This window comes from Eublepharis macularius, chromosome 2 (assembly GCF_028583425.1).
Source record: "Eublepharis macularius isolate TG4126 chromosome 2, MPM_Emac_v1.0, whole genome shotgun sequence".
NCBI lineage: Eukaryota > Metazoa > Chordata > Lepidosauria > Squamata > Eublepharidae > Eublepharis > Eublepharis macularius.
Window position 1 is genome coordinate 68719246 of NC_072791.1, and position 17412 is coordinate 68736657.

A 17412-nucleotide genomic window follows, 5' to 3' on the forward strand; every position below is an offset into this window, starting at 1 on the left:
TTGTGCTGAACTAGATAAAACAGCCACTGAAGAACTATACAGAAGAGATGGAAGGATGACAGATACTTTCAAAGAAGAATTTTTTTATGAAGAACCAGAAATCTTAGAAAGTGAAGTAAAAGCTGCACTCAGAGCAATTGGGAGAAACAAAGCACCTGGAGTAGATGGAATACAATTAGAGCTATTTCAAGCTACAGAAATGGAGTCCATCAGAATTTTAACAAGGATCTGTCATCAAATATGAAAAACAAACAATAGCCCGCAGACTGGAAACACTCAGTCTACATTCCAATTCCAATTCCAATAAAAGGGGATGCCAAATAGTGCAGCAACTATCAAACTATCACATTAATTTCCCATGTAAGCAAAGTGATGTTCAAAATTCTACAGCAAAGACTCTCACCATATATGGAACAAGAAATGCCAGATGTTCAAGCTGGATTCAGAAAAGGAAGAGACACTAGAGATCACATTGCAAATTTACAATGGCTAATGGAACATATAAAGGAACTTCAGAAGAAAATCAGCCTTTTTTATATTACAGCAAAGCTTTTGACTGTGTAGATCATGAAAAGCAATGGAGAGGGTTAAAAGAAATGGGGGTGCCACAGCATCTGATTGCTTTTCTATGCAATCGATACTCTGGACAAGAGGCTACTGTTAGGACAGAATATGGGGAAACAGAATGGTTTCCAACTGGCAAAGGTGTCAGACAAGGATGCATTTTATCTTCCTACCTGTCCAACCTCTATGCAGAGCATATCAGAAGGAAAGCTGGATTAGATCTAGAAGAAGGTGGAGTGAAAATTGGTGGAAGGAACATTAACAATTTGAGATATCCTGATGACACCACATTGCTAGCAGAAAATAGTGAAGACTTGAAACAACTATAGATGAAGGTTAAAGGAGAAAGCACCAAAGCAGAATTAAAATTTAACATCAAGAAGACAAAAGTAATGACTACTGAGAATTATACAATTTTCAAGCTGACAATGAGGAAATTGAAATGGTTCAAGATTTTCTATTCTTTGGCTCAATCATTAACCAAAAGTGAGACTGCAACCGAGAAATCAGAAGAAGATTGAGACTTGGAAGACCAGATGTGAGGGAACTAGAAAATAAAGATGTATCTCTGGGGACCAAGATCAAGATAATCCAAACTATCATATTCCCCACTACTATTTATGGATGTGAAAGTTGGACAATGAAGAAAGCTGACAGGAATTATTTGTAATTGTAAATGGAGAGTTGACTAAACCATGTGGGATACAAAGAGATACAAGACAAGGCTCCCCACTAACACCACTGTTGTTTATACTTGTTCTTGAAGTATTGAACAGAGATATAAGACAAGATGAAAGAATTGGAAGGCTAAAGGTCAAAAAGGAGACGTATAATTTAAGAGCCTTTGCTGATGATGGGTGTTGATTTTGGAAGAGAATTGAAATTTTAATGGTAAAACTGAAAGAATTTGGTATAGTAGCAGGCTTTAAGATTAATAAACAAAAGACCAAAATGTTAACCAAAAATATGAAAATATAGTTGGAACTGGAAAATAAAACAGGTTTAAAATTGAGAAAAGGCAAAATATTAGGGCATCATGTTGACAAATATGAATTGATTGTTATTTCAAAATAATGATATTAAGACTTGATATGAAATTAAAAGAAACTTAGTAAAATGGATAAAATTCAATTATCACTTTTGGGAAGAATAACTACAATTAAAATAAATATTTTACGCAGAATTGTATTTCTGTTCCAGACAATTCCAGTTTTGACAATGGAGGCACCATTCAAACAATGGCATAAATATATATGTAGATTTATATGGCAAGGGAAAAAAACAAGGGTTAAATTTAAGGTTTTGCAGGATGCAAAACAAAGAGGAGGATTGGGCTTATCCAATTTGAAATTATATTTTGCTACCAGCCATTTTGTATGGATGAAAGAATGGATCTTTCTAAAAAAAATAGAAAATTATTAGATTTAGAAGGAGATGAACTAAGATTTGGATGGCATGGGTATTTGTGGTATGATAAAGCTAAGATTAATGCAGAATTTAATAACCATTATGTTAGACATGCCATTTTGAGAATATGGAATAAATCTAAACTGAAGATTTGCCCCAAAATACCCCTATGACTATTGCCCCAAGAATCATAGAATCATAGAGTTGGAAGGGGGCATACAGACCATCTAGTCCAACCCCCTGCCCAGTGCAGGATCAGCCTAAAGCATCTCTGACAAGTATTCATCCAGCCTCTTCTTGAAAACTGCCAGTGAAGGGGAGCTCACCACCTCCCTAGGCAGCTGATTCCACTTTTGAACTACTCTGACCGTGAAAAAATTTTCCCTAATATCCAGCCGGTACCTTTATGCATGTCGTTTTAGCCCATTGCTTCGCGTCCTCCCCTCTGCTGCCAACTGGAACAGCTCTTTGCCCTCCTCCAAATGACAGCCTTTCAAATATTTAAAGAGAGCAATCATGTCCCCCCTTAACCTCCTCTTCTCCAAACTAAACATTCCCAAGCCCCTCAGCCTTTCCTCGTAGGGCTCAGTCTCCAGACCCCTGATCATTCTTGTCACTATGTATTGTCGAAGGCTTTCACGGCCGGAGAACGATGGTTGTTGTGGGTTTTCCGGGCTGTATTGCCGTGGTCTTGGCATTGTAGTTCCTGACGTTTCGCCAGCAGCTGTGGCTGGCATCTTCAGAGGTGTAGCACCAAAAGTCTTTTGGTGCTACACCTCTGAAGATGCCAGCCACAGCTGCTGGCGAAACGTCAGGAACTACAATGCCAAGACCACGACAATACAGCCCGGAAAACCCACAACAACCATTCTTGTCACTCTCCTCTGCACCCTCTCGATTTTGTCCACATCCTTTTTGAAGTGAGGCCTCCAGAACTGCACACAATACTCCAAGTGTGGCCTGACAAAGGCAGTATAGAGAGGGGCTATGACCTCCTGCGATTTCGATGCTATGGCCCCTTTGATACAACCCAGGATTGAATTAGCCTTTTTTGCCACCACATCACACTGACTGCTCATATTCAGTTTAGAGTCCACTCTTACCCCAAGATCCCTTTCACATATACTACTGCCCAGAAGTGTATCCCCCATCCAGTATTTGTGCTTCTCATTTTTGTGGCCCAGATGTAATACTGTGCACTTGTCTTTGTTGAATTGCATCCTATTCACAGCTGCCCACCTCTCCAGAGTATTCAGGTCTTGTTGAATTTTAATTCTATCTTCTTGGGTGAAAAAGTTTTTCCTAATATCCAGCTGGTACCTTTGCGCATGTAATTTAAGCCCATTGCTTCGGGTCCTACCCTCTGCTGACAACTGAAACAGCTCCTTGCCCTCCTCCAAATGACAGCCTTTTAAATATTTAATCATGTCCCCCCTCAATCTCCTCTTCTCCAAACTAAACATCCCCAAGGCCCTCAGGCTTTCCTCGTAGGGCTCAGTCTCCAGACCCCTGATCATCCTCGTTGCTCTTCTCTGCACCCTCTCAATTTTGTCCACATCCTTTTTGAAGTGAGGCCTCCAGAACTGCACACAATACTCCAGGTATTATGTTGACAAATATTAATTGTCTCTATACTGACCAAGGCAGTATAGAGAGGGGCCATGACCTCCTGCGATTTCGACGCCATGGCCCCTTTGATACAACCCAAGATTGAATTAGCCTTTTTTGCCGCCACATCACACTGACTTATCATATTTAGTTTACAGTCCACTCTTACCCCAAGATCCCTTTCATACATACTACTGCCCAGAAGTGTATCCCCCATCCAGTATTTGTGCTTCTCATTTTTGTGGCCCAGATGTAATACTGTGCACTTGTCTTTGTTGAATTGCATCCTATTCACAGCTGCCCACTTCTCCAGACTATTCAGGTCTTGGGTGTTTGCTACTCCTCCCAATTTGGTATCATCAGCAAATTTAATGAGCAGCCCTTCCACTCCTTCATCCAGATTATTGATAAAAATATTAAAAAGTACTGGGCCCAAAATCGAGCCCTGTGGCACCCCACTGGACACCTCCCTCCAATCTGATGAAACTCCGTTGGCCACCACTCTTTGGGTGTGGTCCTCTAACCAGTTCCCTATCCGCTAAACTGTCCTGTAGTCCAGTCCACAATCTTCCAGTTTGCCCATCAGAATGTCATGGGGGACCTTATCAAAAGCTTTACTGAAATTCAGATAAATCACATCAACAGAGTTCCCCCGATCCAGTAAGCTGGTCACTCGATCAAAGAAAGAAACCAGGTTGGTCTGGCAAGATCTGTTAGAGACAAAACCATGCTGACTTCCCTGGATCACTGAGCAGTCCTTCAGATGCTTACAGATCGATCCCTTTAAAATCTGTTCTAATATCTTCCCAGCAACAGATGTCAGACTGACTGGCCTGTAGTTTTCCGGGTCATCCTTCTTCCCTTTCTTCCCAAGTCATCCTTCTTCCCACTTCAGAAGAGAGATGGTGAGTACATTTAAGTGGTTAACGTATCAAGATATGTTAGAATTTTCGCAAGGTGAAGTTAAAATAAAATCAAGAGAAGATTTATCAAGAGAGGGAAATATTTGTCAGTTGTTCTCTTATATGCCAATTTTGGAAAGGTATAAACTAGACAAGAGGCTTTATGATTTTGAGCAATCTAAGACTGACATTGAGATAGCTCTATTACAAATGATGGACATGTTATTGACAAAGTGTATAAACTCTTGTTGAAATTTGAGACAGAGGAAGAGCAAGTGAAATAATGTATTATTAAATGGGCAAAAATTGATATGATATATTAAAAGAAGCATGGGAAAATATGTGGTTAAAGGGTTAAAATGTACATTAAGCTCCAGTCTTAAGGAGAATGTTTATAAGATGATGTATCATTAGTATACAATGCCTAAGAAACTGGCTAGAATGTACAAGGGTTCATCAAACTTATGCTGGAAATGTGCTCAACATGAAGGACCATTTTATTGTATGTAGTAGGCCTGTAAGAAAGCAAAGACTTTTTGAACACAAATACAATTATTAATTCAGAAGATTTTAAAGACTAAAATACAATTGAAACCAGAGACTTTTTTTGTTGGGAATGATGGATATTCAGTTCAAAAGAAGCTATGGAATTTTGTTTTTATATATGATCAAAGCAGCAAGACTATTATATGCACAAAACTGGAAGAGTCCAACACTGCCTGTAATGGATGAATGGTTGATAAAGGTGATCAGAGTCAAATGGAAACCCCTTATTGACTTTTTACACGAAATAGACAATAATGATTTGATGATTTTTGGACTAAATAATTTGGACATTAGAAAAAAGAACTTTTTTTTTAACTTAGAGTAAGAGGAAATTTGAAAATACTAATATTTGTCACAGAGAAAATCGGAGGCGTTCTTTAGTTTAAGTGTATAGTTTAGTTGTTTCTTTCTAAGTATATTCTTTGTTCTGTTTGCATAGTCTGTTATTGTTTGTTTGCTAGCTAATTTTATTTGGCTAGTTTTTGTGTAATTGTAGATTTCCATTTTTATTTTTATTTTGTTTTTATTATATAAAACACTTAATTTAAAAAAAGAAAAGCTAACAGGAAGAAAATTGATTTATTTGAAATGTGGTGCTGGAGGAGAGTTTTGCAGATACCATTGATTGCCAACAAGACATAAGTAAATTCTAGATCAAATCAATCCTGAATTCTCCCTAGAAGCTAAAATGACAAAAGTGAAGCTATTGTACTTTGGTCACATCATGAGAAGACAAGATTCTCTGGAAAAATCAATATTGCTAGAAAAAGTTGAAGGCAGTAGGAAAAGAGGAAGACCTAAAATGAGATGACTTGACTTAATAAAAGAAGCCACGTCCTCCCGTTTGCAAGATATGAGCAAGTTAATGATAGGACATTTTGGAGGTCTTTCATTCATGGGGTTGCCATAGGTTAGAAGCCACTTGACAGCACATAACGTACACACAGACACAGACACATGCTTAATGTTGGCAAATGACAGCTCTGTTGGAAGGGGAATTGTGGGGAAGCATGTTGGCAATTACACACCATGTGTTAATGTCTCCTCATGCTAATAAACAATCCATACAATAGTGAAAGATGGTCCTAGTAAATAATTGTATGTGGTATGAAACAAGGGGTGTGTTAAATACATCCCCTTTGTACACCTTCATAACGACCTCTGATTTAAAAAAAATCTTTTCCTTTCTTAACAATTATTCTTTCTCTGACAATCAATTAAATCCAATACATGTAAAATACTTTGCTCAAATGCAAAGAACTCACCTCTTCTATTTCTATTTTCCCTTGCACAGGAAACTCAAACAAAGGCACAGTAACAGAGGTTAGACTTCCCGCAACATCTTTCAATGAGGACAGCTAAATATTTTTTTAGAAGAAGGGGGGGGGGAGATATGGACTGATTGAACATAATTTGTCTTAGCAAAACTAGATTAACATTGTTGTCTGTGCTACAAAGCTGGAATGAAGTTTTGTGCAAATATACTTAGTCAAATTGCAGAATACAAATTAAAATTTATGAATTAATGAAATATTTTAAATTTCACTTTGAAATTTTGTCCTGAAATACGTTTTTAAAAATCTTACAATAATATTAACGATTAGCTTGAAAATGCCAGTTTTGCTTTCCCCCTCTAATATCTAAATTTAACCATGTACATATTTTTAAAAATCAAATTAAGAAAATGCAAACTTTTGCAAACAAGCTTGAGATAGAAGAATCCCCCCCTCACCTTAAGTTAATTTCTACCAAATAACCATTAACACAATATATTGTAGGCTTACAATTACTGTCAATGTTTCTCATCACTACGCATTGTCTTGGAAAGACTCACCCAATGGGAGTCTTTGACAAGAGAATGTGAATGTATTTAAATAGCTGTAAATGTTTCCTCAACAGAAGCTAAGTGTCTGCAGATAATCAAAGCTAAGAGAAGATAATACTACTCCCAGCTGAGGAGAGAGAAGCCAGGGTGTGTGGGGTATGTGGGGGGAGCATGCACACATGTGTATAGGTGTATATGTGTATTTGTATATTTATTAATATTTGTGTCTGTATAAAATTCTGAACCAGATCATAAAGAGTGGATCAAAAATTCCTCACAACAGGCCAGTGACAGGTGAGGAGGTGGGTTCTTCTACCATCCCGGAAAACCACAGGTTTGCAGAAAAACATGAAATGAAAAAAAATATATTGGTGGTTAGAAAACACCCAAACTATAGAAGCAATGTCTGCTTCTTTTAGAAAAGTATATTACTGAGATCTCCCAAGACCATGTTGAATGATCTTTGGCCATTTTGGAGTTTGACTGGTAAATCTCAGCCAACATTACAAAGTATTCTAAATCCTCAGTTAGTGTCAGCACAGGAGGGCTGATTCCACACACATTGGATAATGCACTTCCAATCCTCTTTATAGATCATTTGGAATGGATTTTTTTGTGTGTAGAACAAAAAATCCACCTCAAATGATTGATAAAGTGCATTGAAAGTGCATTATCCAACATGGGCGGAATCAGCTGAGGTTTGGAGAAAGATTGGCTTTATAAGTTAAAAGGAGGGAAGGTAGGAGCAATAACTATTATTAAGGGAAAGCTGGTGGTGTGAGGTGAACTAAAAATGGTGGGTGTGTGAGGGAGGCAGGAAAGCAGGCGCAAGCTGCCAGGGGAGAAACAGAAGAAGAGAATGTGAGTGTATGTGAGTGAAAAAGAATGAACCAGGGGAGGCTGATTGCACTGCCAGAAGGGAAGCAAAGAGAAAAAGCAAATGAAAAAGCAAGTCCTCCCTGGTACCCTCCAGGAGTGTGCGTTGTGTATCTGCTGTGAATGGGAATGAAAACATCAAATCTGGAAAAGGCAGAGAGGAAGCTCTGAAAGTTGAAGCACCCTTTGGCTGAAAGTTGAAGCACCCTTGGTAACAGAATATATATCTCTGAGGTTTTGATGTGCAATAGCAGATATGCTGCCCTAAAAGAAAGTCTCTTTGTCTCAACCTGTGTTCTACTTGTAAATAAAGCAAGTATTACAATGATGTTTATGTCCAATGTTCTTCTATCAAAAGGAAACCCAGCCTGGATAATGTTGCACCCAGAACATTTTTACCCCCTCAAAAAAGAAGAGAACGATACCTTTGACCGATCCATCATCTTTGGTAGTGTGACCTCCAGGTTTGATTGATTACTCTTGATACAATGAAACCCAAAGACATTTCTGTTACTGGAATCAGGAGTCAGTGGAATTTTCTGCATGTCTTCATAAGAACCCTTGACTGTAAGTATCAGATCACCTTCTAAACAAAGCACAATAGAAATGTTAACTATCTATGCATGTTTTTAAAAAAAGACCTTTATCCAATGGGAACCTATTCTATATAGAGGACCAACCCAATGTAAGTCTTCTCGGGAAGAGAATGGATTTTTACAAAACAGGTGAGAGGATACCAGGTATTGAATTCCATCTCCCCTGTTCCATATAATTGAGCATCACTGTAAATAAGAGTTTCTTCATAGTATATGGGAAAGAAAAATAGAACATGGAATTTCCATTGCTGGCATATCCTTGTGTGACCTCTAACATAAATAGTTATGTTCCAAATCCATACACCTGGGTAGCATAAAATGCCAGTCCATACATTACCTGCTTCCTTGATCTAAATGTCTACACTTGTACTGCAATTTCCAGCGTTGATTACTATGTGACTGTTCCCTGTCTCTTGTAAAATGTTCTTGTTAGCCTTACAGTGCAATCTTAAACAGAGGTGCATCCTTCAAAATCTATTGAAGTCAATGGGATTGGAAAGATGTAATTTTATTTAGGATTGTACTATTAAACCTCCAACTGGATACTGAGCACTGACGAAGGAAGTCTCCATTCAAGACAAGTTGTTCTTTAAACTGTTATCTATGAACAGTTTTCCCCTTTCCATGTTTGTAAGATGTTCCATCTAATAATAATAATAACATTCGATTTATATACTGCCCTTCAGGATGACTTAACAACACCCACTCAGTGTGGTTTACAAAGTATGTTATTATTATCCCTACAGCAACAAACATCCTGTGAGGTGGGTGGGGCTGAGAGAGCTCCTAGAAGCTGTGACTGACCCAAGGTCACCCAGCTGGCTTCAAGTGAAGGAGTGGGGAATCAAACCAGGTTCTCCAGATTAGAGTCCTGCGCTCTTAACCACTACATCAAACTGGATCTGCTTGTCTTCAGACTTTTCGTACAGAATTTCTACAATATTTTTCCCAATTTGCTAGGGCATAGCATAGGCTCCCAGCACTATTACCAAACTGAATACACAGTTCCACAAATTATGGAAATCAGCACTGAAAGAATGGCTGATATCTAATACATCAGTGATATTCTATAACCAGGAAAAAGTAATTCAGAACCTCAAAATTCAAGGGAAAATAGAACATACAGACCAGCCTCCCCCCCCCCCCCTCAAGTCTAAGTCTGGTGTATGTGTACCATGTGCCAAATGAGGAAAGTGAGACAAACAAAAACATTGTTTGTTTATACGAATTCCAAACACCATGCCTGTTACATGGACTGCATGTCAGTGAGAGCAGGCAGAGACAAGGAGGGAAGTAATATATGAAGCAGATGAAGCCTGTGAAGCCTGTCTGATGCATTTGCCAGACATTTGTCATTCTTCACAATTATCATGAAGATGCATCTCTTAATTGAATTAATATGAAATGTTTAGATATAAATATGTAGACCAGATTTATTATTATTAGGAATAATTCACTTCATCAAGAAGTGCAGCACAAAAACACACCATTCGTACCAGGTATTGGCATCTAACTACAAAATAAATGCATACCCTGTCCAATATGAAAGACAGTTGTGTATAAAACTCTGTATATATTCTCTTAAAATATTTTAAAGCAGAAACCAGACAAGAGCCAAGAAAATATGTTAGACAAGATTATAGATCCTCCAATATGTCTAAACTAAGTATCCATTCAAATCCATATATACAGTTAGTGATGCATCAACCTCACTTGTATATTGTTGCTTCAGCTTCTTGGTATGTACTTTGATTTCCAGACATGAAATTTCACGTGACTGTAAGAATAATAGGATGTAATTAGAGCAATTATTCATTCATCCAATTACTAACATTCCTACAGTCCAATATCTGATCAAGTATTCTAAATTAACTTAGGAAATTCAGAGTGAATTGAGTTTCCTCAAGTTTCTTCATCCCACCACACCTGTTTTCAGTTTCCTGCCTCTTACCCTTTCTTCCCTCACCACCACCAAATTCCATCTGAGGTTGCTCTCAGCCATTCTTTTCTATTATTTTTAATGCCTTCAAATTCTTTTCTGTCACAATCAGGCCCATGTGGAGGGGAAGGTTTGCATGGACCAATAAAACAACTAATTTCCATATTGGCAGCAGCTCAGAAAACATGTTCCCATGCTCAAGAACCTTTCTTGAGGTACACACCACCTTTCTGGTCACACAAATGAGGCTTCCAGGGAACCATAACGTGTTTGTGAAATGTCAGAAGCCTCAACTATTCCCAATGTGAGTGTATGGGGGCCATCTAATGGGTGGACCTGTCTGTAGTGGTATTTGGTTTTTCTGTGTCAGAGATTCATAATGGGATTGGGAACATTTAATTGTATTATGAGGAGGAAGAATAGAATGGTTGAGGGCTAGTGATGAATAGCGAAAGAAGCCAATAGTCAGAACAGCAGCTTGGTTGCAACTTTTTTGCCACTTTTACATGCAAATGCCATACATCTAAAGGAAAGAGAGGCGAAACTCTAGGGCCTTCACCTGGTCCCTCTGGAAAGTTGCAGCAACAGCAAATAGGTTTCCCTACTGACTGCAGAACAAGATGATATATATTTTGTGTATGATAGTGATTTTAGGAAAGAACCCTGAAAAGAATATTGTTTACCACCAGAACTCCATTTGTAACAATGTTTTCATAATAGTCTGGGCTGAAAAAAAAGGAAACGTCAAAATCAAGTCATTTTCCATATTTTGCAAATGCAAAATCCTTTCAGAAATAATCTCACTCACTGTCAAAGCCTTGTAAGGTTAGGTTGTTATAATAAACATTCCTGTTTTACCAACTGAGGTGGAGTAGTTGATTTTGGAAGACATGTGAGATGTCTGGATTATTAAGGTACAAAATCAAAGCAATAGAAGTTAATTGTAGTATAGTTTTCTCCAGCCACAAATACTTTATTGAATGCTTGCTTTCAGACTCTTCATAGTATGCTTTCTATAGTGAAGTGCGGATCAGAAAGAAGAAGATGCTTAAAAAATGCTACCCCAATTAAACAAGTGAGATCAGCACAAAAAAGCAAAGTTCCATGTTATGGCTTAGATCAACAGCTTCACTCAGTTTTTATTTCTCAATGGCTACTAGTTCCATGGTCTGTGCAGAAGAAGGTAGTATTTTGGGAGGGAAGGGTTCTCAGTGGGGTGTGCGATCACATCCTGTGATGTCATATACAGATCAAATCAGCTCCTTCAACTCCTCCCCTTCTTGTGATTCAAAAATTCAAATTTTAAAATGTAAATTTCTTGCCTCATAGCACTCAGCCTTAAAATAGTCTCTCAAAATTCTCTTCAGGTTTTTCTTAATGTGAAAGAGAAAAATCTAATTCAAAAACTCATTGGAGGACACCAGCCAACAGCAGTCCTGTCCCTTTCTGAATCTACAACTACCTCAGGCATGTCTTTTTCAAGCATCTATCAATCAGTTTCTCCTAGTCTCTATGGTATGTTATACTTTCTCTCATGATATTCCATTGGAGAAAAGGAAATCCTAAAGCATCCATGAGCTGGAGCCAATTTTAGAACTTCCATTTCTGCCAGACTCTGTTTCTTTGGAGGGAACTGATCTTTGCAGCCTGGAGACCAGTCCTTTCCTCACTGCTGTACAGCTGAGGCTTAGGAGCTTGAAAGGGGCGAACCAATTTGCCTGGCCGGCTCAGTTTCCTAGCTATCCTCAGAGAGGGCTCACACCCGAGGCTTTGGGGCTCGCCCAAACAGGTCAAGGTGGAGGCCCGGGGGTGACCCCGTGGCTTGACTTGTACCACTTTTACCCTTGCCGCAGTTATGGGTTAATGTTTAATGTTGAGGTTAATTTAATAAAGTGGCCCTTAGATCCAACATCAGTGTCTGACTCTTCATTCCAACTTGAGGGACAATTCCTTCTCAACTAGTTCATTCTTCCTCAATAAGAGCATTAAAAACACTTTATTATATGGTCAACAGACTTGTTATTAAAACAAAATATAGGAATTGTACATGTTTGATTAACAGAATTCTTTCAACAACCAGGATCTAGTCTCAATGGCTATGTTGAAAAAAGTCATTTTTCAGTAATATGCATATTTTCCCCTGCATAGAGAAGGGAAACTACTTTTTCAGCTGAATGTCCTGATACCATAGCTAAGAGAGGAACAATTACACCATCTCTAATACATTAATACCAATTACAACACACCAGCACATGGGATACAGACTCCATCATCCGGACCCTGAGCCATAAGGATATAGTTGGTCATTTGAAATGTCAAGTGCACCATCCCAAGATTGTTCTGGCCTCTCAGTTGAATTTTTGGTACAAATTCATCTTTCTATGTCCTCCTTTAAAAAAAAATCTGCTCTGGCATCCATCTTCTCAGATATGCTCTCTTGTTACATCACATCCCTAACTGCAGTTGAAGAAACATGGTTATGGCTCAGGCATTCACAGTCATTCTTCCATATGTATGGAATAGCCTGTCAGAACAGCCTGCCAAAGCTTTCCGGATCGGGACCGATTTGGGTATCTTACCCAAATCGGATGCCTGAACTGCACGCCCCTACTCCTAACCCTGCCTCAGCTCACCATTCTGTGGCTCATCATAAAAGTGAACCTGAACTGGGAGCCTTGAAATAAAAAGAAAAATGAAAATAAGACCCAAAGGAGTAAAGTCTAAGCAGTGTAATGAAGAATTGTGGAGGTCATCATAACATGAATGTAATCTTTTTAAACAAGTCAAATGCACTAACATTGCAACTCTCCCTTTAAAAAAGGGAGTGGGACTGAGGCTTTTCTGAACGTGAATGAATCTAATGTGAAAAGAGTTTTGCAGGTGTAAACTCCATGAGCTAATTGGTTTAGCCCAGTAGGGCAGAATCTTTGCAATGCTTTGAACTGTACAAGATAGTATTTAAAAAGATGACATGGGCAGTTTTATTTTATTACAGTAAGAAGCTCAATATAAATGGTGAGATTCCTATCAAATTTAAACTCAAATGTTCTCAAGCTGTCTAAAAGCCACAAGTCACCCACAGATCAAGGGTCTACTTGAACCATACATGAAGGGTAAGATGGGTTGGGGATTCCTGAAACCTGATTCACATTTCTCATCTGACCCCTTAAAAACAGGAGAGCAAATTGGCTTTGAACCAGAGCACAGTGGCAGGAGGGACTTCAGCCTTCCCTTCTTTCTATATCATACCACTTTTCCTGGAAAAACATGGTCATTGGAGGTGTTTTGTCTCATTGCCAGTTCCATATGTCTTCCCATGGCAGACACACACCACATACACCTGGGGCTATTTTTATCCAGCAAAAGTCAAGCAGGATGGAAGGGGTGGAAAGCTGAAGCCCCTGCTGGGACCACACTGTGCTCTGGAGCTGATTGCCTCCCCGCTCACACACACTGTTTTTAAAGTGAGTTCTGGGTCAGATGTGAAACGCAAGCCAAGTCGAGAGGTTCCCCCAACCTGATTCACATTTCACTTGTGTAAGGAGACCCTAAATAATTGCCCAGATTGACTAGGAGTTGCAAAAAAGGGGGAGCTTCATTTGAAAGAATTTTGAATTTTATAGCACTCAAAACTAATGAGGATTTGGGGAGGCTGTGTATGTATTGGTTCAGAAGGAAGGAGTTGGAGTTTCAATTTCATTGTGAAAGAATGCAGAATTTGCTCCATTGTAGACACCAATAAATGTACAAGGTTTGAGTCCAGTAGTACCTTAAAGACCAACAGTTTCCAAGGTACAAGCTTTCAAGAGTCAAGCTCCCTTTGTCAAATACCAGTAGGAAGATCTGAGCGTTTTTTAATCCCATCAGAAGGTGAGAAGTAAGACAGGATCTGGAAGCATAATGTGAAATGTAATTAGCTTGACTAGAGCATGGGAGGAAATGCAGAAAATTAGCATCTATAATGAGAGAAGAATCCTATGTCCCTGTTTAGCCCTGGAGAGCCAAGACATGGGATTAAATGGATCCCCACAGGTTAATTTCACATTATACTTCCACATCCTGTCTTACTTTGTTGCAATACCCCCCCTACCTTCTAACTGGGATAAAAAGACTCAGATCTCCCTTCCTATTCATATCTAATGAAGGGAGCTTGACTCTCAAAAGCTTGTACCCTGGAAACTCTTTGTTGTCTTTAAGATGCTACTAGACTCGAATCTTGCTCATCTACTGCAGACCAATATAGCTACCCACCTGAAACCAACAAAGATGATATGGTGTTCAAAAAAAAAAAAAGGAAACTTTTTGATGTAATCAAGTTTTAGGGCCGTGAATCATATTTAAAGTTCTGCTAAAAAAAAGAAAAGTTAAAACTAGACTATGATAACAAAGGGTGGCACATTGGATGTTATGGACTGTGTAATCTGCTAATACGCAGCAATTGCTCAAAGAAACCAGTCTAGCTTTGCCCTTTCTCCCTTGGAGTTACAATAAGAAAAGCCTAGAGGTATCTTTCAGAAGAGCTTTCAGAACAGCTGAAGTGCTGTTCTAACAGATAGCAAACATGTCTTGAAGTGCTCCAGGCAAATTCTCTCTGGGCCCAACTTGAACAACTTGTTAGTACACCAGCTTCCAAACATTGTTTATTCTTACATGTGAGAGTCTTATGAGATTTCAATTCTGTCAGCGTCTACAGTGGTAGATCAAGATGGGTAGCCATGTTGGTCTGTCTGTAGCAGTAGAAAAGAGCAAGAGTCCAGTAGCACCTATAAAACTAACAAAATTTGTGGTAGGGTATGAGCTTTTGTGAGACACAGCTCACTTCTTCAGATACTAGTGGTCTGAATCTGCAGCACTTCCACCCAAAGGAATACATTTCTTTCACTTTAGTGAAAACCTATAAAAGGTTTAAGGGCTAGGGAGAAAATCACATGGCCTGGTTGACAAAATAAATTCAACTTAATCTCAAACTGAGAATGAAAATTTAATAAAACAACAAAAGCAACACTGGTGCTAAGAGGGTATTTAAAAACTACTGCCATTTATTGAATGAAATAAAAACCATGTACAATAATATTTTAAACTTTTTTGTGGTCATATTTTAATATATATAATCGTGCATATTTTATACATTTATTTACATGCTTTCTGTACTTTTTTCCTTTATTGTTATTGTCTCCTTGTTGCTGATTTGGAAATACATAAAATTGCTTAGATTCAAATTTGCCTGAAAGAAAGTGAGATGTGAAATTAAGAGTGCATCATCCAGAAGGAGTCCATCATCCACCTGGATATCTGAGGACATAAAGTGTTCATTCAGTGCATTCAATTCCCACAACTCCATGAGTTCAGTCCAGAGTGCTCTTCATTCATCTGAGTGAGCAGCAGGAGGCCACCATACTACCAGTTTGGTCTACAATGTTCATATGACTCAAGGGAAGAAGTCATTCCATGCTGCCAGTCATCCATTGTTTTAATGAAACACTTAGCCATCTAGTTTGGTTCCAAAACACCAAATTCGGGAAAGGACAGCTTCATGCCTTCAAAGATTACTTAGGCACAATAGAAATGTGAGGTACCATTTGGTTTTCCAAGATCCACAAGACACAATTTAATATCTAATGTGCTTCATTAAAACCCAGGAGGCCTGGGGATGTCGATATTGCGAAACCATCTGGCCCAACGTGATGCTGAAGTCAGAAAACCAGTGTTAGTTACAGCAGGAGCCACCCGATGTCCATTTCTTTGGGCCCTATTAGCAAGAAAGAGATACTATTGTCATTAACACAGTAGGCTATTACATAAATACGAAGCACATCCATCAACGAACTAAATAAAAAAGAACTCACCTCCTCCACCATTGCCTGCAGGGGCATCAGTTGTCACCCTTGAGCAGACCTGGCCTATGTAAAGGGTTTCTTGACTCAGTTGTTGATGGCAAAAGCATTCTGTGGACCAGCCTTGGCACAGCTGCTTCATATGGTCAGTACCAATCATATGAGTCGTGTACCATGATTTTGGTATTGACAACAAAGACTCACGTCTTACACTGACTGAATGCTACAGGCAATTATGGTGTGCGACAGACAACATCACACAACATGCAATAACCAAGCTATCATGTTACTTTTTATTTTTTAATCAATTTTAACTAACTGATGAATGGAATGTTTGTGCTGTCATCTTATGAAGCTATTCAGGGCCATTTCCAAGGTAGGTCTTCAGAAGACCTCCTTTGGGTGCTCCTTCCTTTTGTTGGCAACTGGGATAGGGCATATTTTCTGGGGAGGCACAATTATTGCCCTTCTTAATATTATTCAAATAGTGCTCAGTTTACTGTTTTAAGTGTCAAAAAGGCATGTGTGCTTCCAGGCATTTTAATACATGAATTGCTTTAACAGCGTCTGTTGCTTTTGTGCTTCTCACACTTGTTTTGTTTTGCTACTTTCAATCATGTTAATGTTACTGCTGTTTATTCTTTAGATTTTAATTGTTTGCCTTTTCCAGCACAGTGATTCAGCAAAATAGATGCTGCTTTTCAGTCAGTAGCTACTTGCTGTTTCATCTCAGGGACTCAGGAGTAAGCCAACAACAAAGCTGGAAATATTTAAGTGTTGCTATTTCTTTGTAAATTTCTAGTTTTGTCTTGGGTTTTTCAGTTAGTGTCTTTGTAAGTAAACAGTTTTTAATTAAGAACTGTCTATGCATTTGTCATGGGGCAACTGGCCATTTAATTTACAGGGAGGTTTCCTGGTGGGCCATTGCCCTAGAAGGACATTGGTGGTCAGGAGCAAGCAGAGCCAAACCCCAGCAATTCTGCCAATGCTTCAGGCGCCGCTTGGCTCAGACCCTCATCTCCAATGACGGCTGATGTCAAGCTCACCAACTGTCTCCTCCTGTACTGCTTCCAGTCATGGGGAGGATGCAGTCAGTGAGCTAAGGCCCATCGTTGGCCCCACTAAGCTGAATGGCCCTGCAGTGCTGGCTTGTGGAGAGCAGGGACCAGTCAACTCAACTTGCTACAGGGCCATTTTCACTTCATAGTTTGGTCCTGGTGTTTGTGCTGTCCTCTCAAAACAGTGTTTTCTTCTTGTGTTTTAAAAACATATATCATGCGTAAATGTCCCAAAATGCATGTCCTTATAATCTCAA

At 38.9% G+C, this 17412-nt stretch overlaps 1 protein-coding gene across 1 annotated transcript in view; it reads right to left on the bottom strand.

The window, feature by feature from the left end:
• The window catches only part of LOC129323402 (cytosolic phospholipase A2 epsilon-like), a 69790-nt gene that overhangs the window by 21524 nt on the left and 30854 nt on the right, over positions 1-17412 (bottom strand). The window contains exons 7-10 of the mRNA XM_054969935.1: positions 10947-10989; positions 10038-10101; positions 8154-8314; positions 6293-6385 (exon numbers count right to left, since the gene is read on the bottom strand). Coding sequence (XP_054825910.1) covers positions 6293-6385; positions 8154-8314; positions 10038-10101; positions 10947-10989 — 361 coding nt within the window. The remainder of the gene's footprint in view (positions 1-6292; positions 6386-8153; positions 8315-10037; positions 10102-10946; positions 10990-17412) is intronic.